This window comes from Erpetoichthys calabaricus, chromosome 2 (assembly GCF_900747795.2).
Source record: "Erpetoichthys calabaricus chromosome 2, fErpCal1.3, whole genome shotgun sequence".
Lineage (NCBI taxonomy): Eukaryota > Metazoa > Chordata > Cladistia > Polypteriformes > Polypteridae > Erpetoichthys > Erpetoichthys calabaricus.
This window is the reverse complement of record NC_041395.2, coordinates 348,288,927-348,315,630: the sequence shown is the minus strand read 5'-3', so window position 1 is coordinate 348,315,630 and position 26,704 is coordinate 348,288,927. Positions and strand designations below refer to the sequence as shown.

At 42.4% G+C, this 26,704-nt stretch overlaps 1 protein-coding gene across 1 annotated transcript in view; it reads right to left on the bottom strand.

Annotated features, from left to right (window-relative positions):
- The window catches only part of otog (otogelin), a 305,832-nt gene that overhangs the window by 226,612 nt on the left and 52,516 nt on the right, over window positions 1–26,704 (bottom strand). Inside the window, exons 6-12 of the mRNA XM_051922624.1 lie at window positions 25,933–26,090; window positions 23,745–23,866; window positions 9,856–10,064; window positions 9,077–9,207; window positions 2,224–2,330; window positions 935–1,044; window positions 708–833 (exon numbers count right to left, since the gene is read on the bottom strand). Of these exons, the coding sequence (XP_051778584.1) occupies window positions 708–833; window positions 935–1,044; window positions 2,224–2,330; window positions 9,077–9,207; window positions 9,856–10,064; window positions 23,745–23,866; window positions 25,933–26,090 (963 nt within the window). The remainder of the gene's footprint in view (window positions 1–707; window positions 834–934; window positions 1,045–2,223; window positions 2,331–9,076; window positions 9,208–9,855; window positions 10,065–23,744; window positions 23,867–25,932; window positions 26,091–26,704) is intronic.

Here is a 26,704-nt window from a genome sequence, read left to right as displayed (position 1 = left end):
ACCCCTAAAACAACAACCGCCCTGGCAGCAACATTGATAGCAGAAAAACTCCAAGGTGGGTCCACAAACACACACACAGGGTCTGCTAAAAGTCGAAGGCGAAAGGACGTCAAACAGCAGCAAAAGTACCAGGGGGGCAGTCACTGGGCCGCCATTAGGTGGGCTTTCAGCTGTCACTGGACAGACAGACTGTGGTGACCGTCGTTAGTGTGCTGTGAGCAAATCACGGAGAACAACATTTACTGAATGTAAGGATGAGCCCATCAGCCTTCAGCAATGCAATCAGGAGCTGCAGCCCTGGCACCGTTTTCACCGGTTAGTTTTGTTTTTCCGGGTCTGTGTCTTGTGTACCCCACCAGTTTGAGGATTATGATTATGATTATTGCTCTTTGTGTTATTGTTGGATTATTAGTGCTACGTCTCCACACCTGAAGACAATAAAGACACGTACAGAATTGGAGTGTGGTGCATCCTGGGATTTTGGAAGACCACACGCAGGTCATTGGACGTGAAGGCCAATCATCAGCAGCACACCAACAAGATGTCAAGCCATACAATCAGACGGTCTTACTGAGTGCGAGTGTCCGTAAGTGAGGGTTGCTATTGTTTTTAAAAATGCCAGCCCACCAATTTTGCCACCCAAGCTGACCGCCGAGTTCGCCTCAATGGCGGCCACTTAAATTCCTTGGCTGGTAAAGCCCACTGACCTTCGGGACAGTAGCATCCATCCAAGCAGTGCAGTTTGCTCTGAGCACACAGCTTTGCGCCATGACAGGACGCCGGGCAGCAGGTGATGCACTCCCTGTACACGAATTCACCTTCACATTCGGCCGCTGAGGAACACAAGAAGAACATCAAAACACAACAAGACAGGAATAGGAGAGCGTTTTATTAAAACACGCACACACACGACAGAAACTGTTTCGATTCCTACCACATGAGTCGATCTGATTTCTCCAGTCCGAAAGGGGATAATCGGCATGGGCACACGCCCTGGCATACTCAGTCAGCGCATGGCACAGCACGTCTCCATCAACGCCGGCACTTTTTAAAGGACACAAATCAACAAAAAAATCACATTTGACGCACATCTGAAAAATGACAAGCACTTCCATGTCTCTTTTTTATCGAATCACTGCACTTGTGCACAGAATACAAGACGCACGATGGCACAAACATGAACATTAACGCTTTTACAAATCCCATACCAAGTAGCATCTGTTGGAATGACAACTGCAATGCACGTGTCTCTATTATATGCCATTTGATATGGGATTTGTTAAAGCAGTGTCAATATTCCTGATGTGTCACCTGTTAGAGTATCAACTGCAATGCATTTTATTGCAAATTTTTATGATGCACCATCTGTTGGAATGAAAAATGCATTGCAGAACTATCTATTATATGCTACTTTGTATGGGATTTGTAAAAGCAGTGTTAATGTTTGTAATATGCCATCTGTTGGAATGACAACTGTAATGCATGCGTCTCTATTATATGCCATTTGATATGGGATTTGTTAAAAGAAGTGTTCAGGTCACTGAAACACCATCTGTTGGAATGACAAACGCAATACAGAAGTCTCTGTTATATGTTATTATGTATGGGATTTTTAAAAGCAGTGTTAGTGTTTCTAATGTGCCATCTATTGGAATGACAACAGCAATGCATATGTCTCTATTAACTCATATGCCATTTGATATGGGATTTGTTAAAGCAGTGTTAATATTCCTGATGTGTCACCTGCTAGAGTGTCAAGTGCAATGCATTTTATTACAAATTTTTTATGATGCCCCATCTGTTGGAATGACAGATGCATTGCAGAACTATCTTTTATATGCTACCTTGTAAGGGATTTGTAAAAGCAATGTTAATGTTTGTAATGTGCCATCTGCTGGAATGACAACTGCAGTGCATGTGTCTCTATTACATGCCATTTGATATGGGATTGGTGGAAGCAGTGTTAATAATTCTGATGTTCCATCTGTTAGAATGTCAAGTGCAATGCAATTTGTTACAAATTGGAATGACAAAAAAATGACAGGTCACTGTTATATGCTATTTGGTATTTGGTATGGGAGTCATAAAAGCAGCGTAGTAAAAGTGTAGTAAATGTAGTAAAAGATGCACCGATTATAGAGTGCAGGTAAGTCACTGCTCTTCAAGTGCTTGGCTGCACTAGCCCCCTGGCACCCCCAAGCCCAGGACTGGACACATACGTACCTGCAGAGGTCATTTGTGCAGCTGGCCAGAAATGGATAGGGACTCACAAAGGCATGGCACTCTTTAAAGGGGCTTTCTAACAAGATGCCACACACCTCATGCACTTTCTGTGGAAAGAAAACAAATGAAACACAGGATTGTGTTTAAGGGGGGTCTCCATTCTTCTAACAAGGATGAACAGACTTCTGAGAGCGATTAGCAAATACCTGAGTGGGGTTGCTGGTGTGCTGCTCTTTCTTTCTGTAGAAGAAGTGACATTTTACAAGACCAAACTGGATTTATTAACGGCAGACACTTAGCCTCCAGTCTCCACTGCCTGTTTAACGTGATATACCGTATTCACCCACAAAGTCCAACACCCCGGAGATCTTATTATCAAAACCATCTGATATGGATGAATGGGACTACCTGCTCACCACACTGCACAGATTTGGGTTCGGCCTGAACATTTGTGCTGGGATCAAACTGCTTGTATAGCAGTCCAGAAGCTTCAGTTTGTATTAACAACATTAACTCAGATGACTTCAAACCAGAATGTGGTACCTGATAAGGACGCCCCCTGTCACCACTGCTATTTGCAATGGCCATTGAGCCACTGGCAGCTCACTGTCGAAATGCTTATGAGATAAAGAGGATTATCAGAGAAGGACTGGAACAGAAAATCTCACTCTGAGCAGATGATATGGTGCTGTAGATATCAGACCACAAAGTACTAAACCGGCAGTCCTAACAGCACCAGCGGAATTTCAAAAGATTTCTGGTCTCAGAATCAATTTGAACAAAAGTGTGATAGCCATTCAATGTAAAACATAAATCTTGCATGTGTGAAAAATAAAAAATAAAAAAATATAATAATAACATAATAATAATAATAATAAAACAATGATAAAATAAAAAATAGCTAACTATACGCAAAATAATCATTACTCTAATTAATAAAAATGCGTTTTACCCTTTTTATTGATTATTTAATTCTAATTCAATAAAAAAAATTGAGAATAATGTTAACTTATTATTTTTCTTAAAATGTAAACATTTTTTATAGCTTATTCTAAGTAAAAAAACTGTACAGTGAATTGAACACATTTAAGTTAAGTTAAATTTAATGACGCGGCACTTCCTCTCACATCGATTTCTTGGTCTTTACAACAACGCATTCAGCTTTAACGCTTATCCATAAGAAGAGCTATTTTACTACAAATGTGGAAGTATAAACCTTATTAATTCCGTAATGAATAATGACTAGTATTTCATTTTGTTAAGTTACAGAAATAAGCAGTTGTTGTTTTCACGAAACCTTTCCCTTCATGTGGGAACCATGGCGAGCGAGGTAGCGTCTCTCTAACAACCTACCTCGTTGGTTTGCTTTAAAAAGCAGGCACATTTCTCGGATAGTTACGTATGTTCATATTTTTTTTTATCACTTAAAACATTTACTCAACACAGAAAAAGAAAATGACCCTTTGATTTAAGTTTGAGGACGCTATGGTGTTTGTCCTAAACTACGACCTGTAAACAACATAACAAGACGTTTGCCTAACCGTCACAGTATTATTTGACCTCTTATTTACTGTAATTCGTGTTCTACACAGGTCATGTAATTTCTGGTTAATTTTTAAAACTGTGATTTATTTAGCGATGTTTGATTTCCTACGTCCTATTTTATTTCAGGATTTTTGCTATCGCATACTGAAAAGTAGTGGAAAAGGCGGCCATTCATTTAAGTGGATATGTTGGCGTAAGTGCAGGACGTGTTAGAAGAGCGTCGTCTGCCAGGGGATTTCACTCACTTCACTCTCTACGTTTCCTTTCCGTTTGTCTCTCATTCCTGGGACATTATTTGATTGACATATACTATTTTAAGAAAGTTTAAAAAAAGAAAAGAAAATTTTCATTGACATTTGAATGTCAGTAATTCAGTAAAAAATTATCCTCAGACATTTGATTGAATTCTCCTTTGAAAATATAACTCCGTTGTTGTGACTATCTTTGTATGTTCAAATAAATAAAGATATATGGAATTTTAGCATGTATTTGTTATAGAGTCATTACTGTCCAGCGTTGCATTACTACTCATTTTTTTTAGTACTGTAATTCAAATGAAAATTGGAGTAAAACAAACCATTTTTGCCACTACTTCTATTTAATCAAACTCAATTATTTTACGTAAATTTGAATAAATTAAGTTTACTCAATAGTGCAGTATATTAAATCTACTCAAAAATATCGCTTGTAATTTGTTTCCTTTTTAAGTTCTTTTAACGCATTATTTTTTTGCAGTGTTCATACATCCCGTTTTTTGGAGCCTCGTCACACCTGCCATAAAGTTCTCAACCCTGGAGGTAGACCTGCGGACCCCTTACTGCGAGGGAGCAGCACCACCGCCACACCACCGTGCATGTTTAATATCTGCTTTAATGCATTTCATCATGGAAATGATATCACGTATTTATCTTAACACTCTAAATGCTCAGAGAGCAGGAATATCATGAAGGGAATGGATTGTGTGCGGTGATCGCTGCCTCGTAGTGCAGAGGAAGTCAGTTTAAGAAGCGCCTACAGAGATTAACAACTGGCTTGGGGAACACAACACAAAGCATTTTAATGTGCGACATTAACTTATGATGGGGTTTGACAAAATCTAGTAAATTAAACATTGATTTTAGGATGAGTTTAGTTTACAACATTCTACTTTAATGACAAAATAAACTACGAGAATAAAGTCAACATGTCAACTTTATTCACGACATATACTTTTTTATTTTTCTTCACCGTGGCCCTAATACGCTTCCGTAAAAACATTTCTGACTAGTGACGGCTATTATTAAGGTGATCATCTGTCCCCGATTTTCCGGGGATAGTCCCCACTCAGAAACATATCCCCGGTTTCAGCTGGTTCACTTTTTTGAATGTATCTCATCAACACAATAATTTGAACTCGGCGCGCGTGTGCGATGTCTTGACGGAGGATATGCGTTACCGCATCTGAGAAATCACGTGGTAAGCTTTCGCTTTGTACTCTGTAGTATTTAGTAGTCTAATACCATGTCTCCGGATTGTCCCAAAAAAATTCTGGTCACCTTACTGTTATTTATGTAACAGAGTAAGTCATTTATCATATAGATTCGCGGATAAGTCGGGGCTTCACTTTACCGTATACTGTCTGGTATTTTATAACGTCGAATGCGGAAAACTCGCGCTATTGGCCCAAGAGATTAAGATATGGTAACGCCCACCTGAGAGAGTCACCACGGAGTGCACGGCCTTTTTTTTTCTATGTGGGTGTGGCAATGCGCTGTATCAGCGTGCGCTCCTCCTCTCTCTCTCTCTCTCTCTCTCTCTCTCTCTCTCTCTCTCTCGCTCGCTCTCGTTACTGTGGTCACGTGACCACACAGCGATTTCCCCCACACTTTTCCAAAACGACCTTTGCACCATTTTGTGTTTTTTCGTATCTCACATCCTCATACACCTTTATCGTAAGAGCATCCCTTATCTATAAATAAAATTCATTATTATTATCCCTTATCTACGATTGATCAGAAGAAAATATGAAGCTGGTTTTCAATTAAACGTCGTTAAAGTGGGGAAAGAAATCGGTATCTGCGCTGCTGCCACAAAATTCAATGTGTCTGAGAAAGTGATGTGAGGTTAGAGGCGGCAAGAAGATGTAAAAACAAAAAAAAAAAAGTGAAGGGGCGTACAAGTCGGGGTCTGATTTTATGATTTTATGTTTCAAGACCCGACTTATATGCGAGTGTATACAGTAAGTTAATGCGTGATCTCACACAAACGTGATTATTTTCAGTAACTAGCGCATGTTCCAAATAATGAAGGTGTGCATGATGTATACCACATTGTTATAGTGTGTGTTTTTTGTCTTTTCTTTGTTTATTTAAGGTTATCATCCTACTCCCGTTCCTGTTGTTCCTATCGCACTTGCAACCTGTTTATTATTAAAACAGCATCAAATAACACAAAGGAGAGCTGTGCCACATGTCCTCTTTAATAAGCTCAAGTTTGGACAGACCTAAATGACTTGACAGTACCAACACTCCCAGCCAGGGGGTGGCGCTGTCACTTGAGGCTTTTCTCTTCTTCCCCTCTGCAGAACAGATGATTGACAGACAGGCCACCTAGGATGTCACTTCTGCTCCCCCAGAACTCTCCTCTTCTGTCTCGTCACCCTGAAAATGGTGTCAGTCGATGCTTTGACTGGCGTCTGAGAAGACGTCATCTCGTTTTCTTTTTCAGACATACAGGAGTCTAGTGGGGTACCCTAAGCTGTGAGGATCTTTGCTGGTGTCCTTCTGACTCGCCATATTTACTGCCATCTGCAAAGTTTTGTTGGTCACATTTTACAAAAAAAAAAAGAAAGAAATCAGCAGAAGCAGAGACCTCCTTGCATTTCTTGGGCCCCGTTTGGTGCGCTGAACCCAATTCCTCACCCATGTGTGTCGTCTGTAGCTCGGCTCCCTCTTTCTTTATCGCTAAACCTCTCATTTCACAAGCCTCTATCATCAAACGCTTTATTAAATGACAGCCCCCCAAAGCCCCGCTGACTGCCCGCCAGCCCACCTGCACTGGATAAGCGGCTCTCCACTCTCCTCTCATCGTCGTCTCCATTGATCGGCCGGTGACGTACGTTATAATGAATGGCCTACAGTCACCACATCATCGTTTGATGGGATTTGGGGTCCTCAAAGGCCACCAGTGTTTATGTCCAGCGTCATCAGGGGGGCGTGGCCTCTAAGGTCGACACGACGGGATAAAAGGACGGCGAGGAGTGCCAATCCTCAACCAATCCACGGATACCAAATCCCCGAGGTTTGTACTCTTCTCTCTTATTTCAGTTTGGACCCCCTTGTTCTCTCGTGTTTGGCTTTGGTTTCGTTTTTTGTTTGTTTGTTTCGCTTTTCTCGCTCATCTCCTGTTTTTTTCCCCTCAAAGGTTCATCTGCTGAACGAACAATAAGGGGGCTGACTGCATTTGCTACCTGCCAGCGGTCAAGCTGCCCGCACCTGAAGCTCAGCACGTCTGGCCCTGTCCAGGACATGGATGGGAGACCACCTGAGAAAGCAGAGCTGGTGAGGCCAGCAGGGGGCGCTCACCCTGTGCTCTGAATGGGGCTCCCAATGCAGGGACGGGAACGGCATGACAGCTGGATGAGACATAAACCCGACTCACTGGTCCAAAAAGATCCCCCGGGCATCCTTTGTTAAGAGTTGGGTGACCCCCCCCCCCCCCAATTATTCCCTTGTCTCACCCCTTTACCACCTTATAGCTAATGTGTGATGAGTGAGGTGGCACAAGAATGGCTGCCGTCACATCACCCAGGTGGTGGTGGCAGAAGGGGCTCCTCAACTGTCTGTCTAAAGGTAATGTGGTGGACGGCCGGGGCCCTTGCCCAGTTGGGATGCCCCTATTCTTTATATGATCCAGGGGAACAAGCATGAACTGAACAGTACCTCCCCCGGGATGTTAGATGGCAGCCGGTGCCTCAGATTGCCACAGGGCTCGATGGGAGATGCAGTCTTTTATAACCCCGTTGGGACCCGGGGGTGCCACCAGGGGGCACTGCAGTAGTTCCTGAGCCCATGTGGGTGGTTCTTCTGCCACACCCGAAAGTGCAGCCAGATATGGGACATCAAACACCTGGAGCACTTCTGGGTGGGCAATAGGAAAAGCTGGCAGCCAGAGTCGGGTGGAGGAGGACGAAGCTTGCCGGAGAAGAGTGGAGGAGAAAAAGAAGAAGAAAAAGAAAAAGTATTGTGTGTGTGCTTAGTGCTTATTGGGACTGTGGGGACGGGGAAGGCATTGTCCACAGACAAAGAAAAATAAAATAAAAAACTTTTATAAATGTGCCTCTGGTGTCTGTCTGGGTCGGGATGGGGGGCTGGCACGCCCCCTAGTGGTCTTATTACAGTAAATTATGACTTGTTTAACAAAGAAAGAAAGAAAGAAAGAAAGAAAGAAAGAAAGAAAGAAAGAAAGAAAGAAAGAAAGAAAGAAAGAACGAACTTTATTGGGCCCAAGTAGGAAATCTGTCTTTCTACAAAGGCTCAATAAATAAGTAAGTCTTTCCAATCAAGAGCGACATTTTCTAACAAACAGAGACGCCCAAGAATTCCTAAAAAAGAAAGAAAACATCCAACTTGACGTAACATGAGAAAGCCAGTCCCGGCCATCAGGAGGCGCTATAAAGGCGGAAGGACAGCTGATTTATTCTTTTAGATTTCTATTTCATTTTTTTTTTATCATATCATTTCAAACCAGTTTAAGCCAGTTTAGGGTCATGCTGTGGCCAGGCCTGCCCAAGAAGCAAGGGGTGCAAGTCAGGATGCCACCTTGGATCAGGTGCCAGTCTGTTGCACTGCCCACTCACAGAGTCAACTGAACTCCACATGCTGTACCCTGCCATCGGACCGCCGAGGCACAGGTAGACACGGGAAGAACATGCGGACTCCACGTATACAAGAAGTGAGCACTGGATTAGACATCAGGCCGCTGGACGAGCTAACCGCTGGGCCACCAGGTTACTCCTTTTACTGTTCAGACTTCTGTGTAGTTTATTTTTTTGAATCACCAAATTTCTGTTTGGGGTCACTGAAGTGTCGGTCTACCCTAATTTCACACGAGCCCTTTGTCATTTTGTCTTTCATGTAAACCCACTGGGCTCTTTTCAGTTATTTCCGATTTTCTTCTTTTAATGTTATACTTAAAAAAAAAAGAGACTTAGCCGTGCAGTCCCATCACAGGGCTGATCCCTCTGCTCCTAATTCACGGCACAGTTTACTAGATTTGTAGGAAAAGAGGGACACCCTGATCGCACAAGGGGTACAGCGGGGCATCCTACCTGTAGAGTGGCAGAGCTCTGGGCCTCACATGGAGAAGGGAAGTTGGCGGGCACAGCAGCACACGGCCGGTCACGTGGCGTTGCTTCCCTCCAGCTGTTGGCAAAGACTGCGATGTCAGGGCTGAACACATCTGGGGACACACAAGTAGAAGAAAGTGAAGAGAATTCAAATGTTCAAAAATAAAAATGAAAAATAAAGCACTGTTTTTGAATTCTTCTTTGAATGCAGTGAGCTATGAAATACAGAAATGAACTTTAACTGAGTGTGGCACCACAGAGAAGAGCTGGGCAGAGACTCTCGACATACGTGGCGCTGCTCTTAAAGAAGAGACCAAGATTAGCGGGCCAGAGATTGAATACTGTAGCTCATTTACATGACACATGAAAGGCACAATATAATAGATAGATAGATAGATAGATAGATAGATAGATAGATAGATAGATAGATAGATAGATAGATAGATAGATAGATAGATAGATAGATAGATAGATAGATAGATAGATAGATGAAAGGCACTATATAATAGATAGATAGATAGATAGATAGAGATAGATAGATAGATAGATAGATAGATAGATAGATAGATAGATAGATAGATAGATAGATAGATAGATAGATAGATAGATAGATAGATAGATAGATAGATAGATAGATAGATAGATAGTGATAAACTTGATAACACAGATTATTTTTTTGCACTGCTCAGTAATACTTGCTGCACCCAGTCGTGATGGACCCCCACACTCCCAGCCCATTAAGCAGACCCCCAGTTACCCACCGTAGCTCGTCTGGAGGTCGTCTTCCATCTCAGCATTGAAGTTTCCACACAAGCCGCAGGTTCTGCCAACGTATTCGGGGCTCATCTTGATGTAGACAGATGACGTGGTACCATCCCATGCCAGGGTGAACTTGTGTTGATGGGTCACCAGGACGTAATGAGTAATCTGCTCCACTTCTATGTCATGAATGACTTGAGGAAGCACAAGGCTGAAAGAAAGACAACTGTTGAAATGGATGAACTTAAAACAGAATTTGTATTTCCCAAGTGGGTGACGTGCTCGAGGTCTTATGAGCAAACAGTTTTGTTCTGCCAGCAAAGGGTAAAGCAGCAGTGGATGTAATTTATGGATCAGGAGATAAAATGGACCAAAAGTCAAAAGCTAGGAGTCCTACAGTATAAATTTAAATCAATATGTCACACCGAAACCACTAAATAAAGTCTAAGACACAAGAGCCTGAAGTTTGCTATCCAAGATCAAACCAGAAAGCAGGTCACTTATTTCAATTGAATTGCATCCGCAATCTCGGATGGCCAGAAGCTGCACGGCGCTGCCCTTGATAGATAGATAGATAGATAGATAGATAGATAGATAGATAGATAGATAGATAGATAGATAGATAGATAGATAGATAGATAGATAGATAGATACTTTATTAATCCCAGGGGGAAATTCACAATAGTGTAAAAAAATGTATATGAGGCAAAGGTGGCATCTCATGGGGCACAAATCGTTCAACAAATACCGATGTGAAATCAGATTACAGAAATCCATGTGACATCCCCAAATACCCCAATTAGACCACAAAACGCATCACCAGAGTCAGCAGCAAACCCAGAAAACCAGCGCAGTTCAAGTGGACGCCGCAGGATTTTCACCACAATAACGAGTCGCCCTTCAGTGTTTATGCCAGTTTTATCATGGTGTGTTTCTTCAGCAAGAAAGATTAACGGAATACCCCAGAAATGCTATTTATTTAAGTTATTTACCCCTTGTACTATGTGATGGCTGAGGATAAAAATCCAATTTTATGTTTCCCTGAAGAATGGAGATGACACAGCCATCTGTGGGGACCACAAGAAACAGCATCAAAATGTCCAAAAAAATCTCACATTACTAGTGTGGCATAACCCACATGTCAAGTTCAGCATGGCAAAGGCACTATATAAATAAAACATTATTATTATTATTATTATTCAGTTGTACAGTTGTACGTATTTTCACTAAACTATTATGAAATAAACCACCATCAGAAAACACTCTCATGACTGAAACCCAAAAGAGAATTTGAATTAAAGACCCGCCCGCCCACCTCAATCATTGGTCAGAAGTCCAGCCCAGTCATTGGCCAACATTTGCCACGTGAGTTGAGCGACGTGTAAGACGACAGATTAAAAGTTCAAGAGAAGTGCGTGGAAACATCACAGGGGAGAGAAGAAGCCACCAACGTGTCAACAGGCAGAGGGTCAAGTCACCCTCACAGCTCACAGCCCCCCCGCTGATTCACCCCAAGGTGCCCACTCCAGTTGAGGATATGAATGTTCACGTAATGACAGCTGGTGGCTCGACGATTCAAAAGCTCTGTTATGGCTGAGCGCGTATCGTTGTTATTCACAGAGGGAGGGAATATTTAACAATATGTTAATAAAAAACAAGATGGGTGTGGGACATTGGGAGCCTACAACTGGACGACTCGATGTTTGGATCATACAGCACAAGCAACGTGTGACTTTATTCACAGAGGTTTGTATATTCGAACATTAGAGACATTTTGACAAGAACAGGCCATTCACTTGATTCATCCGAAAAAACATCAAGTCGAGTTTTAAAAGTCCTGCTGTCCACCACACCACTTGGTCACTTACTCAATGTGTCTGTGCTTCTCCTCCTGATGTTTGTGTGAAATTCACCCATCACAAGTTTCCAACTGTGTCCCCGTGTTCTTGATGAACTCATTTTAAAGTCACCGTCTCAATCCACTGGACTCATAGCCGTCATCATATTAAACCCTTCAGTCAGGTCTCCTCTTCATCTCCTTAAGGCTCAGCTCTTTTCATCTTTCCTCCTAACTCATACTCTGTAGTCCTGTAATCATCCTGGTCGCTCTTCTCTGGACCTTTTCTTATGCTGCTATGTCTTTATGGAGTCATAAACTGCACCCAGGACTCCAGATGAGGTCTCACCAGTGTGTTACAAAGCCTGAGCAGAACCTCCTGTGACTTGTACTCCACACAACATTGCGCTATATAACCTGACAGTCAGTCTGTGAGCCTTCTTAATGGCTTCTGAACACTGTCTGATAGTTGATAGCTTAGAGTCCACAATGACTCCTAACTCCTTCTCATAAGGTGGACTCTCGATTTTCAGACCTCCCATTGTGTATTCAGACCTAATAAGACCTAAACTTAATGCAAGTCTTAATCTCAGTTCTTTTCATCTACACTCCTAACTCATCCCCTGTAGCCCTGGACTCAACCAGTCGCTCTTCTCTGGACCTTCTCCAGTGCTGCTGTGTCTTTATGGAGACCCAAACTGCACCCAGGACTCCAGATGAGGCCTCACCAGTGTGTTATAAAGCTTGAGCAGAACCTCCTGTGAGTTGTACTCCACACATCAAGGCGCTATATAACCTGACAGTCAGTCTGTGAGCCTTCTTAATGGCTTGTCTACCAGTCGATAGCTTAGAGTCCACTGTGACTCCTAAATCCTTCTCTTAAGGTGGACTCTCGATTTTCAGACCCCCATTGTGTATTCAGACCTCACATTTTTATTTCATCCATCCATCCATCCATCCTCTTCCGCTTATCCGAAGTCGGGTCGCGGGGGCAGCAGCTTGAGCAGAGATGCCCAGACTTCCCTCTCCCCGGCCACTTCTTCTAGCTCTTCTGGGAGAATCCCAAGGCGTTCCCAGGCCAGCCGAGAGACATAGTCCCTCCAGCGTGTCCTGGGTCTTCCCCGGGGCCTCCTCCCGGTTAGACGTGCCCGGAACACCTCACCAGGGAGGCATCCAGGAGGTATCCTGATCAGATGCCCGAGCCACCTCATCTGACTCCGCTCGATGCGGAGGAGCTGGCACATTTTTATTTCCTATGTGTAATTCTTTACATTTACTGACATTAAATTTCATCGTCCACAAATCTGCCCAAGCCTGTCTGATGTCCAAGTCCTTCTGTGATGATATAACAGATTCCAAATTATCTGCTAATCCACCTGTCTTGGTATCATCTGTAAACTTCACCAGCTTGTTCCTTATATTCCTATCTAAATCATTTATATTTATTAATAATAGCAGCGGCCCCTGCTGGTCACCACTCTTAACATCACCCAGATCTGATGAGGTTCCTCACACCATCATCCTCTGCTTCCTGCGTCTGAGCCAATTCTACACTCCACACCATGAACTCCCACTTCTTTTAGTTTGATGCCCACCTCTCATGTGGCACCTTATCAAATGCTTTCTGAAAGTCCACATCAATCATCTCATCTGTTCCACTCTGGTCGTATCCTTTTGTTCCTCCTCACAGAATTCCAGCCTGTCAGTAAAACACGACCTCCCTCTCCTGACCCCACACTGACTGTCCTGTCCTTTCCATGTGCTTCTCCATTAATAATTCCTTCTATTCATTTTCCTGTGATGCCCGTTAAGTTTACTGGCGTGTAGTTGCTTGGCTTTGCCCGCTCCCCCTTTTCATATTTGCCCTTTTCCAGCCCTTCAGAGTCTCCGCGGTGCTCAGTGACTTCCCATAAATTTGCATCCCGAGTTCCTCGCTGAGCTCCTTCAGCACTCCGTGGTAAATGTCGCCCGGTCCTGCTGATGTGTTTGTTTCTGCTCAGCGTTGCCCACCACAGACTCCTATGATATCAGAACTGATGTCATCTCGGCGCTGCATGAAAACACGAGATTACGTTTTTCTTGGCCATCCCCTCTAAAACACGTGGAGTAAAGTGACATTTTTAGGTGGGCTGTTTGTCTTCCTTTAGCCGGTGGCACATTACATGACTTCTGATCTTGTCACTGTGAGGATGTCAGCTGATATGATGATGAGCTACAGGGGATGACAAATCACACGACTACCCGATGACTTTCCAGCTCAGTTTGTTGCTAGGCCTCCATTTTGGGGTGAAGCCCTCCATGAGTTTAGTGAGCTGGCAGCTCCTACCACTGACCCCAGTACTCCTGTACGTCTCAGACGTGTACAAGTGGGGGTCACCTTCAGGGGAGCGATACCACCCCAGGATGAGAGGGGGCACCGGTGCTAACAATGTGTTCTCCCATGCGCCTCGCTCTTTCTTGACACCCCACCATTTCTGGGGCCAGAGTGATCAATTCAGATGCCCCACTAGAAGTGGGTGAACGGTTGAAGCTCAGAGACGGACCTCCTTAACTCAATTTATAGACGAGCCCCCCGGGGTGGCTTTGCATTCAGTTGCCGTTGGTGTGTTTCTTGGTTTACGTTTATGTAATTTAAGTTGCTGCTTAAACTGGGGTCACCCAGCTGGTGCCCCACCCACCAATGACAATGTGTACAGGTTTCTCGGGTCATTATTGTCACACACATGAAGTGCAGTACGTGTGCTGATGACCAGGATTGTGTTCACTTTTCTGGACCTCCACGATATTTCAGACACCCACCATTGTTGCCCCGACCGTGAGGGTGATGAATCCACTGGTGTACACTTGCCAAACAGTGCCTCAGCTGCCACCAGATGGGGTCATGTGCAAAGACCACCCCAGCGCCACAACCAGTAGGACCACCGCAGAAGGTAAGTAAGGACTTGTGCAACAATAGAAAGGGGCCAGGAGATGAAAACGTTAGTCAGGGACACAAGTAGGGGGGGCTTTGTGCATCAAACCCCAGAACGTCAACCACAATCATCACGTCAAGTCTGGAGAGCCCACCAGTAAGACAGAGGAGTCTACGAGACACAACGAACGTCAAGACTGCTGGACCTGCGACGCCAGCTTACATCGCCTTCAGAAGGTCTTCACTTTTGACACGTTCTCGTACGCTGCAGCCTTCTGCTAGAATCGCTTCGATGCACTTTTCATGACCCCAGAGTGACAACGTGAAAGTGGGACTTTTGAAATATCAGCAAGTTATTTCAAAATAAAAAAACAAAATGTCCCATTGACACCTTTACTGCATCCCATCCTACTGATCACCGCTGAGATGTTTCTGCACCTCGCTTGGAAACCACGGAGTTCAATTCAACTGACTGGACTGATTAGGAAAGGCCCACAGCTGAGGAACAGGAGGAGGAGGAAGAGGAGGGGTCAGGAACCTGCACTGATGCACCCACCACATGACAAACCACCTCAGGATCCCAGATTGGGACCCGAGTGCAGTCACCTCAGCACCACACTGGCACAGTGGGAGGTTTTGTGACAGTGGCTGGGGTGCCAATGCTGCCACCAACCTTCCAAGTTTTTCCTGTTAGTTGGAGGAGCTGCTTGCAGGGATGGAGTAATTGCAGGTTAAGGGTCCAATGGAGTGAAGTCACTTGTGGCGTTAGAGGGACTTGAACTGACAACCTTCCAGTGCCGATCTCTAGCCTCGGGGCCACCACTCTGCCCCCTATAGAAGGTCCACCAAGAAAAGCAAAGGCCAGGCCACTAGGTTGAAGGAATGGCCTACAACAGAGCTTAGAGACTCTGCACTGAAGATTCCCAAGATGCACCACTTTCCCTAGAGCTGGCCACGTGGCCAAAGTGAGCACTTCGGGAGGCCAGAGAGGTGACCGAGAGCCTGACTGTCACTCTGACTGGGCACCAGAGATGAGAGGAGCTTCCAGAAGGACAACCACCAGGGCAACACTCCACTAATAATAATAATAATACATTTTATTTATATAGCGCCTTCCCTTCACGATAGAATGGCCCACCGACGAAGGAACTTCCACTACAATATACAAGCATGAGTAACAAGAAGAAAAGTCAGAAAGAACCGGAAAAGAAACTTAAAGCTGTATCAAAGTCTGGACAGACTTCCGGCCTGACTGCAAGTGCAAGGTATGGCCTCACGGAGACTGACCTGGAATGCGCAGAATTCCTGGGACCCCGCTCCATTGTATCGTCTCCAGTCGAGAGTGAAAATGGGAGCGAAGGTGCAAGTGATACAGGTCGCGATGGATCGCCGATTTCTGAGGATCACTCGAGACTAGAAAGGACTCTGCAGGACGTGCTCTCATCTACTCATCGCGAGCCTGTAACAGGAGCTGCATTTCCACTCGCGGAGCACGAAAGCCGAAGCGAACTGTCCGAACTGAAAGAGATGATCGCTACACTGGCCACTGCCATGATTACGGCCATGAATGAGCTTAAGAAAGATAACATGAATGATCTTAAGAAGGTGACCATTGAGCTCAAGAAGGATAGCAAAGATAAGGAAACGTGTCTACTTAAACGTTTTGACGTGAACTTTAAAGGCATGTTGGAGAAATTAGTGGAACACATCGAAGAAACTAATTCCAAACTGAAAATGCTTGATGACCATATTAATGACGTTTCAGATCAGCTGGAAGACGTTAAGCAGGGACTCACGGCTTGAGTGGAAACAGCAGAACAAATGGCATCTAACGCCGATGAAAAAGCCACAGCTGCAAACTCGGAATGCAAAAAACTTGGAGACAGACTTGCAGCCCTGGAGGATGGGTGCAGAAGAAATAATATAAGAATTGAGGGTATACCTGAGAAACGAGAAAGCTCAAGCCCAGTGAAATTTGCAGTAGAATTACTGTCTAAAATAATTGGTGATGACTTTAAACTCGACATTGAGATAGCCACGGCTTATCGCACAAAGATACCAAGCGCCTTTAAACCCAGGTCTTTTATTGTCCGCTTCGAGCGACTACGATGTAAACTTGATGTGATGGCACTTCTCAGACGCAAGCAAGACATTATATTCGAAAATAATCTTATTCGTATTTTTCCCGACTTCTCACCATAAACAGCTGCAAAACGCAGATCCTACATCGACATTAAAAAGTTGCTACGGAAAGCCGATATCAAATACAGCCTATTGTATCCTGCCAAACTGAAAGTGAAAGTTCAAGATCGACATTATATTTTCTTCAGCAAAGAAGAAGCTGAAAAAGAACTAAAGAAGCTGTTTCCGACACTTTTTTGAAAGTTAATAAGGAGCCATATTCTATCAAGGCACGGGAAGGACCTATGATCTGCTCTCTGGATCCATGTTTAAAGAGACTGGTATTATAATTATACATCCTTATCTTTATCTGGACTTTATATGTTTATGTTTTAATCAGAGTTATAGAGTTATAGACGTGAGTGTGAAAATGTGGAAGTAATTAAAGTAGGATTGTTTTTTTTTTTTTCTTCTTTTTTTTTTTTATTTTACTATACCTTAAAGTAGACTGTTTAACTTCATACCCTTGGTTTATTGCTTTTTCTACTATTTATAGTATTACCATTATACTATTACAGTAGGAATTACCAGGTTTATCCTAGACTAGTTTTTAAAATCATTCCCAGGGTTGTTTCTTTTTTTTTTTAATCTTAATATCTTAACTTAAAAGCGCTGAAGATTATTTCAAGCTTAAATATTGTTAATGAGAACATCTTTGGCAGATAGTATTAAGAATTTAACTGTAAAAGATATCTCTGTTTTAATTCTGTAACGCCGCTGCAGGGTGGGGTTTGTTTTGTTTTGGACGTGCTCTGTCTCTTCGTATGTCAGAGGACTGGGACATCGCGAAGTGGGATCTAGCCTCATGTGGGGAGGCAAAATGGGGGGGGGGATAAAGGGGGGAGAGAAGGAGAGCAGGTTATATCTAATCTATTCTTGTAATTCTTATAATTATAAATATCAATGCAACAATAGGCTAAAATGCAATAGCTCATGGGGAATCTTGAAACTAAGATTAAAACTGCCATATTACCAATTAAAACTATAAAATGACATTAAAAACTCAGAATCAATGTCTCCATGATGGGACAGTTAACTTTGTGAGCTGGAATGTTAAAGGCCTGAATCACGAATTAAAGAGAAAGAAAGTATGCTCTCACCTAACAGGCTTAAACGCTAAAATAGTATTTCTACAGGAGACCCACTTACTAACCAAGGATCAGTTCAGGTTACAAAAAGCCTGGACTGGCCAAATGTTCCATTCTAGCTTTATAAAGAAAACTAGAGGGGTGGGAATTCTCATACATAGAACAGTTCTATTTGTAGCATCAGAGGTAGTGTCGGACCCTGAAGGGAGATATGTGATGGTCATGGGCAACTTATATAACAGTAAAATGATTTTGATAAATGTTTATGCACCCAATGTTGATGATAAGGAATTCATGCAAAATCTATTTGCATCCATTCCCAATGTGAACACTCATAAAATTATAATGGCTGGGGACTTTAATTGTGTTTTAAATCCACTCTTAGATAGGACTCCTGTGACAGGGGGGATGACATCTAATACTGCAAAGATAATTACACAGTTTTTAAATGATCACAACTTATCAGACCCCTGGAGGTTTCTTAACCCAAACTCAAGAACATATTCGTTCTACTCACCAGTGCATTATAGCTACTCAAGAATTGATTATTTTTTTATAGATAATAATTTCCTGCCTACAATTAAATCATGCAAATATGACACAATTGTTATCTCTGACCATGCCCCTCTAGTCTTGGAGCTAAAATCAATAAGCCCCTCATACTCACCTCGCAGATGGCGTCTTAACCCTCTTTTATTGGCAGACGAGAACTGCACAGAATTTATATCCAAACAAATCAGCTTCTTCCTAGAGACAAACACGTCCACAGAGGTTTCTGCAGGAACACTCTGGGAAACTCTAAAGGCCTTCTTAAGAGGCCAGATTATTTCATATCTTTCCCATAGAAATAAATTAGAAACCAAGAAAGTGTCAGAGCTAAGAAATGAAATTACTAGAATAGATGAAGAACAAGCCAGGCGTCCAAATGAAGTTCTCCACAGGAAAAGGCAGGCCCTGCATACAGAACTTAACATCTTAACAACTAAAGAAACTGAACAACTTATTTATAAGTCTAGACAGCATTACTATGAACACGGAGAAAAAGCTAATAAGCTTTTAGCTCAACAAATTCATAAACAAGAAGTTCACAATGCAATACCAGTAATCACCAACAAGAATGGAGAAGAAATCATCGACCATAATAAAATAATGCACACATTTAGAGATTACTATAAGTCTTTATATTCCACTGAGCCCAAAGAAGACAACACGCAATCTAATGCATTTCTGGATAATTCACAAATACCACAAAAAGATGGTTTAAGTGCTGAGGAACTGGATAAACCTCTAACGCTAACAGAATTACTAGACGCTATAAAGTCACTACAAAGCTGGAAATCATCAGGCCCTGATGGTTACCCCGTAGAATTTTATAAAGAAATTCTCCACTCAGCTAGCTCCACTCTTATTGGCAACATTTACAGAAGCTAGAGACAACCAAATACTACCTCAAACATTTCGACAAGCATTAATCACCGTCTTTCCTAAACAAAATAAGGACTTGTTACAATGTGCATCATGCAGACCAATTTCACTCCTGAATAATGATGTTAAGATACTCTCAAAAATCCTAGCTAGAAGGATGGAGAAAGTGCTGCCCTCGGTAATATCACAAGATCAAACTGGATTTATTAAAGGTCGACACCTATCTTCCAATCTCCGACACTTGTTTAATGTTATATATTCACCAGCAAAATCAAACACCCCAGAGATATTATTATCATTAGACGCAGAAAAGGCATTTGATATGATTGAATGGAATTACCTTTTCACTGCATTGGAGAAATTTGGGTTTGGCCCGAATATTTGTGCTTGGATCAAACTACTGTATACCAGTCCAGAAGCTTCAGTTTGTATTAATAACATTTGCTCAGACTACTTTAAACTAGAACGTGGTACCAGACAAGGATGTCCCTTGTCGCCACTGTTGTTTGCAATCGCTATAGAACCACTGGCGGTTCACTACCGAAATTCTTATCAGATAAAGGGGATTGTCAGAGAAGGACTGGAACAGAAAATTTCTCTATATGCAGATGATATGGTCTTATATATATCAGACCCAGAAAACACTGTCCCTGCTGTTTTAACAGCACTAACAGAATTTCAAAAGATATCTGGTCTTAGAATTAATCTGAATAAAAGTATACTCTTTCCAGTGAATTCACAAGCATATAATATTAGATTGGACACCTTACCTTTTACCATAGCAGATCAGTTTAAATACCTAGGGGTAAATATCACAAGTAAACATAAAGCTCTTTATCAACAAAATTTTGGCGTCTGTATGGAAAAAATTAAGCAAGACTTGCATAGATGGTCAACCCTTCATCTCACTCTAGCCGGAAGAATTAACATCGTTAAGATGAATATCCTTCCTAAACTTCTCTTTTTATTTCAAAACATTCCAATATATATCAATAAATCGTTTTTTAAACAGTTAGATTCAATAATAACCTCATTCATTTGGAACTCAAAACACCCACGTATCCGAAGAGCGACCCTACAAAGACCTCAGGCAGAAGGTGGCATGGCTTTACCTAATTTTCAGTTTTATTACTGGGCAGCAAACATACAAGCCATAAAAACCTGGACACAAATAAATGAACATACACAGGCTTGGTCCGCAATAGAAGTAAAATCCTGTAGTACTTCTTTATATTCCCTGCTCTGCTCTCCAATAAATGAAAGTTATCGCAAATATACTAATAACCCAATTGTGCTTTACTCACTCAGAATATGGAACCAAATTAGGAAGCATTTTAAGATGGAAAATCTTTTATCAGTGGCACCTCTGCAAGAGAACCACCTCTTTCAACCTTCGCAAGTATATCCAGTTTTTAATACCTGGAAAAGTTTTGGGATTAAAATGCTCGGAGATCTTTATACAGACAACATATTTACATCTTTTGAACAATTACGTTCAAAATTCAACCTCTCAGCTACACATTTCTTTTACTATCTTCAAATTAGAAATTTTGTTAAACAGAAATTGCCCGATTTCCCCCACCTTGCACCCTCCACAATGCTGGAAAAAATACTGCTCAATTCCGAGGAATTAAACACCATTTCCGCATTATATAAAATCTTATTAGAGTCCCTACCTTTCAAAGATCCAAGAGGACATTGGGAAGAAGATCTCTTAATCAATATATCAGAAAAGGAGTGGAAGGTAGCAAAGCAGAGAATTCACTCGAGTTCTATATGCGCAAAGCATAGAATTATTCAACTAAAAATTATATATCGAGCTCATCTGTCTCGCTTAAAACTGTCCAAAATGTTTCCAGGCCAGGATCCAACCTGCGAGCGCTGCAACCAAGCTCCTGCCTCACTGGGTCACATGTTCTGGGCCTGCAACAAACTAACATCATTTTGGACAAAAATTTTTCAGTCCCTCTCAGACAGCCTTGGGGTCCCAATCCCTCCTAACCCACTAACAGCTGTGTTTGGTGTCCTTCCAGATGGACTTGAAGTGGAGAAGGACAAGCAAACGGTGATTGCATTCACTACACTTTTGGCACGCAGACTTATTTTGTTAAATTGGAAGAATCCTAATTCTCCTCTTATAAGTCAGTGGGAAACCGATGTTTTATATTATTTGAAATTGGAAAAAATCACATTTTCAGTTAGAGGATCTGTACAACATTTTTTCAAAACCTGGCAGGATTTAATCAATATTATTTTAGAATAAGAGAATTAACTATTATTGCGTTTAACTCCCTTCTCCATCTCATATTTATATAGATATTTACTTCTCCCCTTCTTTTGTTTAATGTTGCCTTATTAAAAAGCCCTAAGCAATTCTCCTTTAGCTAAGCTCTCCTTCTCAGGGGTGGGGTTTGATTTGTCTTCAAATTTGTTGGGTTATAAATTGATCTGTTTGTATGGAATGATTACAATGAAAATTAATAAAATAAAAATATTAAAAGAATGGCCCACTGAGTTTGCAAAAAGTCAACTAAGGAACCCTCTGAGTGTGAGAAAGAAGAATCTCTGTCCTGATGGAACCAACATCACGTCTGGAGGAAAGCAGGCACCATTCATCCCCAGTGCTGTCCCCTTCCAATGGTGAGGCGTGGTGGTGGTGGTGGTGGCCACATCAAGTCAGGGTCAAGGAAAAGCAAAATGGATCGACGTCCAGAGAGTGCTTCAGACCTCTGGCTGGGCTGACTGGGCCCAGACAACACAGGAGGGGCTTAAGGACAACTCTGAGAATGTCCTGAAGTGGCTCGGCCAGACCACCGACTTGAACTCAACCCAACTGCTCTGGAGAGCCCCGGAAATAACCAACCACCGGTGGTCTCCATCTGAACTGCCTGAGCCTGAGAAGATCTGCAGAGAAATTTACAAATCCACTGGCTATGTGTAGACAAAGGGAGACCCCAGTGTGGACCTGCTGTGAGTAAAGGGTTTGAACACTAAACATATTTATAAAATGTACTTGTCTTTAGACCATCTATTTTAATTTACACTATAAAATCAAATACATTAATATTTACAATTTGTGCTGTAGAGAAAGTCCATTCTAAAAGTTTAAAATGCTTGTTAAATGTCTTTAAATAAAGTTTTAAATAATTGTTTAAAATTTGCCATCATTTATTTAAAATTGTATAAGGGTTCAAAAATAGTGCCCCCTATTGGTCATTTTAAAAAAAGTGCATAAAAACAATGGAATTATACTTTAAAATGTATTTATATCTGCGGTAGGCTGGCACCCTGCCCGGGGTTTGTTTCCTGCCTTGTGCCCTGTGTTGGCTGGCATTGGCTCCAGCAGACCCCCCGTGACCCTGTAGTTAGGATATAGCAGGTTGGATAATAGATGGATGGATTTATATAAAAGTTCAATTTCTAACTATATTAAAATGGATAAATCCTAACAGCTTCTTATTATTTTCATAAAAGGTTTCATTATAAATATCGAAATGAATCTAAAAATAAGGGAAACTGAAAGGTTAGTCATTTATTCCCCGGGCTATTTTTAAATTTAAAACACCCAAGAAATTCATTTTAACATAAGGGCCAATCAGGGACCCCAAACCCCCAGCAAAGAGAACCTTTAAGATCAGGGATCCCTAAGAGGGAATCTTAACATCAGGGCCCCTTAGGGTTAGCAAAGGGAAAAATACTTCAGACTTGAACCCACCGAAACGTCTCTAGAGGACCCTGATGGTCTCTCCGTCCACTGGTGGTCTCTCCATCTGACCTGCCTGCCCAAGCCTGAGAAGACATGCAGGAAAACTGCAAATCCCTGGGGGTGTGTGAAAATCATCGCTTTAGACTCAGAAAGACCCCTGAGTGGACCTGCTGTCAAGGGGGCTTTGAGCACTTGGCTCAATGTGAGTGGTCTGTTTTTTACTTTTAATAAATTCCCACAAATTCCTAAAATCCCGTTTTTTTTGCTTTGCCATTCTGGGGTGTTGAGTGTTGCTTGACGAGAGTTAAACTGAATTGAAATGATTTTAGCACGCGGCTGTGACGGAACAAAAAGTGACAAAAGTGAAGACTTTCTGGATCCACCACAGGTGTGGCCTTGGTGACCAAAAAAAACCAGAGGAGCATGGGGCAAATCCAAAAATATATAAAGACAAAAACACTAAAACAAAAGAGGAGCCAAATTCAACAAGCCTAACAGAACCCTAGAAAAGAAATAACAAGCAGCCAAAAGAAAAGTAAGAAACGTGAAATAATGAAAAAGCATCCCAACACAAACGGCACTGATGGCAATAAATGAGAAAAGAAACAAAGGAAAGGCCGATCCCGTCTGGAGTCGTCAAGTTCAAGGTCTACACTTGTGAGCCTCCCACCATCTTGAACCTGTGTCTGTCAGCCTGTCACTTGGCTTGGTGCTGTGTGCAGACGGAGGCATCCACAATTTACCTTTGTCCGTTGTAAGTCACGTTGTACCCATTCAGCGTCAACCTTCTCTCCATAGGAAAAAATATGCTGAGCGAGCGGGCGCACAAATAGGGAGACGAGTGACACTCTGCGTCATTGTGGACCTGCAAGACAGAAAAAGGACATGAAGTCAAATTCAGTATGTCACTGTGGGGCGGACCTGCAAACAAGGAGCGATTCTCTCTTTCGGTCGTATGCTGAACAAACTCAATTGTGCTTTTATATTGAAAACCGGACCTGGGAAAGGGATGGGCGGGGGGGGGGGGGCACCATTATGGCATTAAACCGTAATTGACATTAATGACCGTAATATTGAGATCACTTTCTCTAAGCTGAAATGCAAAAATTTTCCTGAGGCTTAGGAACTGAAATCCCATAAACGACATTAGCAGAGATAAAACCAAATGAAAGGGCTTCTTATACGGAAAAACATTAACATGGGGGCAAAGAAAGGCTGGGGATGCTGGAGCGACTGATATTGGATTGTCGAAATCTCACTGCAAGGACAGCAACCATGGAAAAGGAAAAAGTTCCACACAGCTAATGCTGCAGTTTAGACTGGGAAAAAACAGTCAAGCGGATTTGTTAGGGGCCTTCAACAAATGAAAATCAAGGAATTTACTACTTAATGATCTCAGGGAATGGAATTCAGCCATTGATTAAATAACATAAGATAGACACATAGAAAAGAAAGGCGCAATATATAAACAACAAAAGGTTAATACATAGATAAATGGGAAAGGCACGATAGATAGATAGATAGATAGATAGATAGATAGATAGATAGATAGATAGATAGATAGATAGATAGATAGATAGATAGATAGATAGATAGATAGATAGATAGATAGATAGATAGATAGATAGATAGATAGATAGATAGATAGATAGATAGATAGATAGATAGATAGATAGATGGTGTAGTAGGCAAGATTAAAATGTAGGTAGGTGAACAAGAAAAGCATTATTTAAGATACCAACACTAACGGGACTACAAGGAGCTGCCACCATTCCGCCCTGAACAGTAACGTGTTAAGAAAGCTCTGCAGCCTCTGTGTTTGAACTTCATGGAGGATATTTTACAAAGTTAGCATTTCATGTTGGGTGACTTCCCTCCTGCCATACTGGAACACATTACAAATAAAAACTCAGCTGGTGGATGACGACTTAAGGGCCCTGTTGGTGGTAATTGTCCTCCATCCAGAAATTGGCGCTGTTGCCTTTTTCTTTTCTCTCTCTGCAGATTGGAAGATTGACAGTGGAGACCAACATGGCCACTGTATGGACACACAGAGACACACAGACACTTGTTCATTTTATTAAGGTGGGTGCCCATCTGGCACATTCTGTCTTGTTGGACGTACTCAGCGTTAATGTTTGCAGTGCAGTGGGTACGTCAGGTTGTTGCGTCTCTGTTATATGCTATTTGGTATGGGATTCATAAAAGCAGTGCCAGTGTTTGTGATGCGCCATCTGTTGGGAAAACACAGACTTTGTGGCCAGACAGATACACGGACACATAGACGGCGGTCTGCTTTTAAGGTGGATTCTTTCATTTCTAAAGGATAATCATCCAATCAGATGCCAGCTTTTGTTAACGGCTCCTCCCTGTTGTGAGGCACATTTACATTTTTTTACATTAATTTACATTTATCGGTGTCTGTTTACCCAGTTATGCCATTCTTGGGCTGAGTTAGTCCAATGCTTACTGCTGCAGTTTGGAGTGAGCTGCCTCATCTGGGCTGGCTAGTGAGGGTCCTGTCCTGCTTCAGTGCTGCCTTTAGGGGTCTCACATCTTTTCCTCATGGCTCATTAAACTTTCAAAAGCATTGGTGAGCTCATAAGTAATTTTTTGTTTAAAAGTATAAAGTCCACAACAGAGCAGGTGGTCTTGAGATGCTCAGTTCACCACATCTCCACCTTCCAAGTCCAGTTGAATGTGTTTAGTGGGCACGACTTTATTAAAGTAACAGGAGTCCACCATGGCTCGGTGTCACTTTTAGGTGTTCCCTGCTCATCATTAACCAATCTAAAGGACTAAAGCCCCGTGGTGGTCTGCACGGCAAGGTCCCCAGGCTCTGTGCATTTACTTCAAACCAGAAACATGCTGCCCACCCGTCCTTACTACTCTCGCGTGGTAAAAGGAAGGAGGAAAAGAAAGAAAACGTACCAGAATGGCAAAGCTGGAATGGCTGGCGTCGTCACATGTCCTGACCAGGGTGTAGGTGCACTTTCCAGGGAAATAAAAGTAAAGACCATCAAACGTTTCGTAGTTGTACTGGCCCCACGTGCGGCACATCATTTCTCTTTCATATCCGGAATTTGGAACTAAAAGAAATCAAAGAATAGAAAACAAATTAAAACAAAACCGTTTCACTCTCCGGGGTGTGCCAGCAGTTTCGAGCTTGCGGCTCTTTCTTGGAGATTTTCGTCCCTGGTGTCTCGAGCACATCGTCAGCCCCCCTTCAGCCTCTCCTAAGAAATTTCCTCGGCTTGATGTTGAAGCCGCGTGTGTCTGCCGGGTGACGTCCTCTGCCTTCTCCGTTCATGAGATCCGCTGCCCGCGCGCTTTACTTCTGTCTCCTCTCCTGGCGTTTGTTTAATTAAGTTGCTTCTCTTTGCCTTCTTTGTTCACTTTTCATTATCATTCATTGCTTTCCCTTATTTTTGATAATACAGAATGTAACGATATGATCACATCATCGTGCATTTGTAGAATGATTTCCCTAATTATGTCTCCTCTATTAACGCTCTTTGTTTATGTCATTATGTAGTATCTATAGTGTGGATGTGGGAAGATCCCCAAGAGGCGGGGCCACCCGTCAATCACTATCAAGGCTCCTCCCCCAGCAGCCATCCCGTTCCAGTTCATTTCAATGCCGTTCTGCTGGATTTTGGGGGGCTCTTGTCGTTCTTGTGATTTCCATTGATTTTCGCTCGCC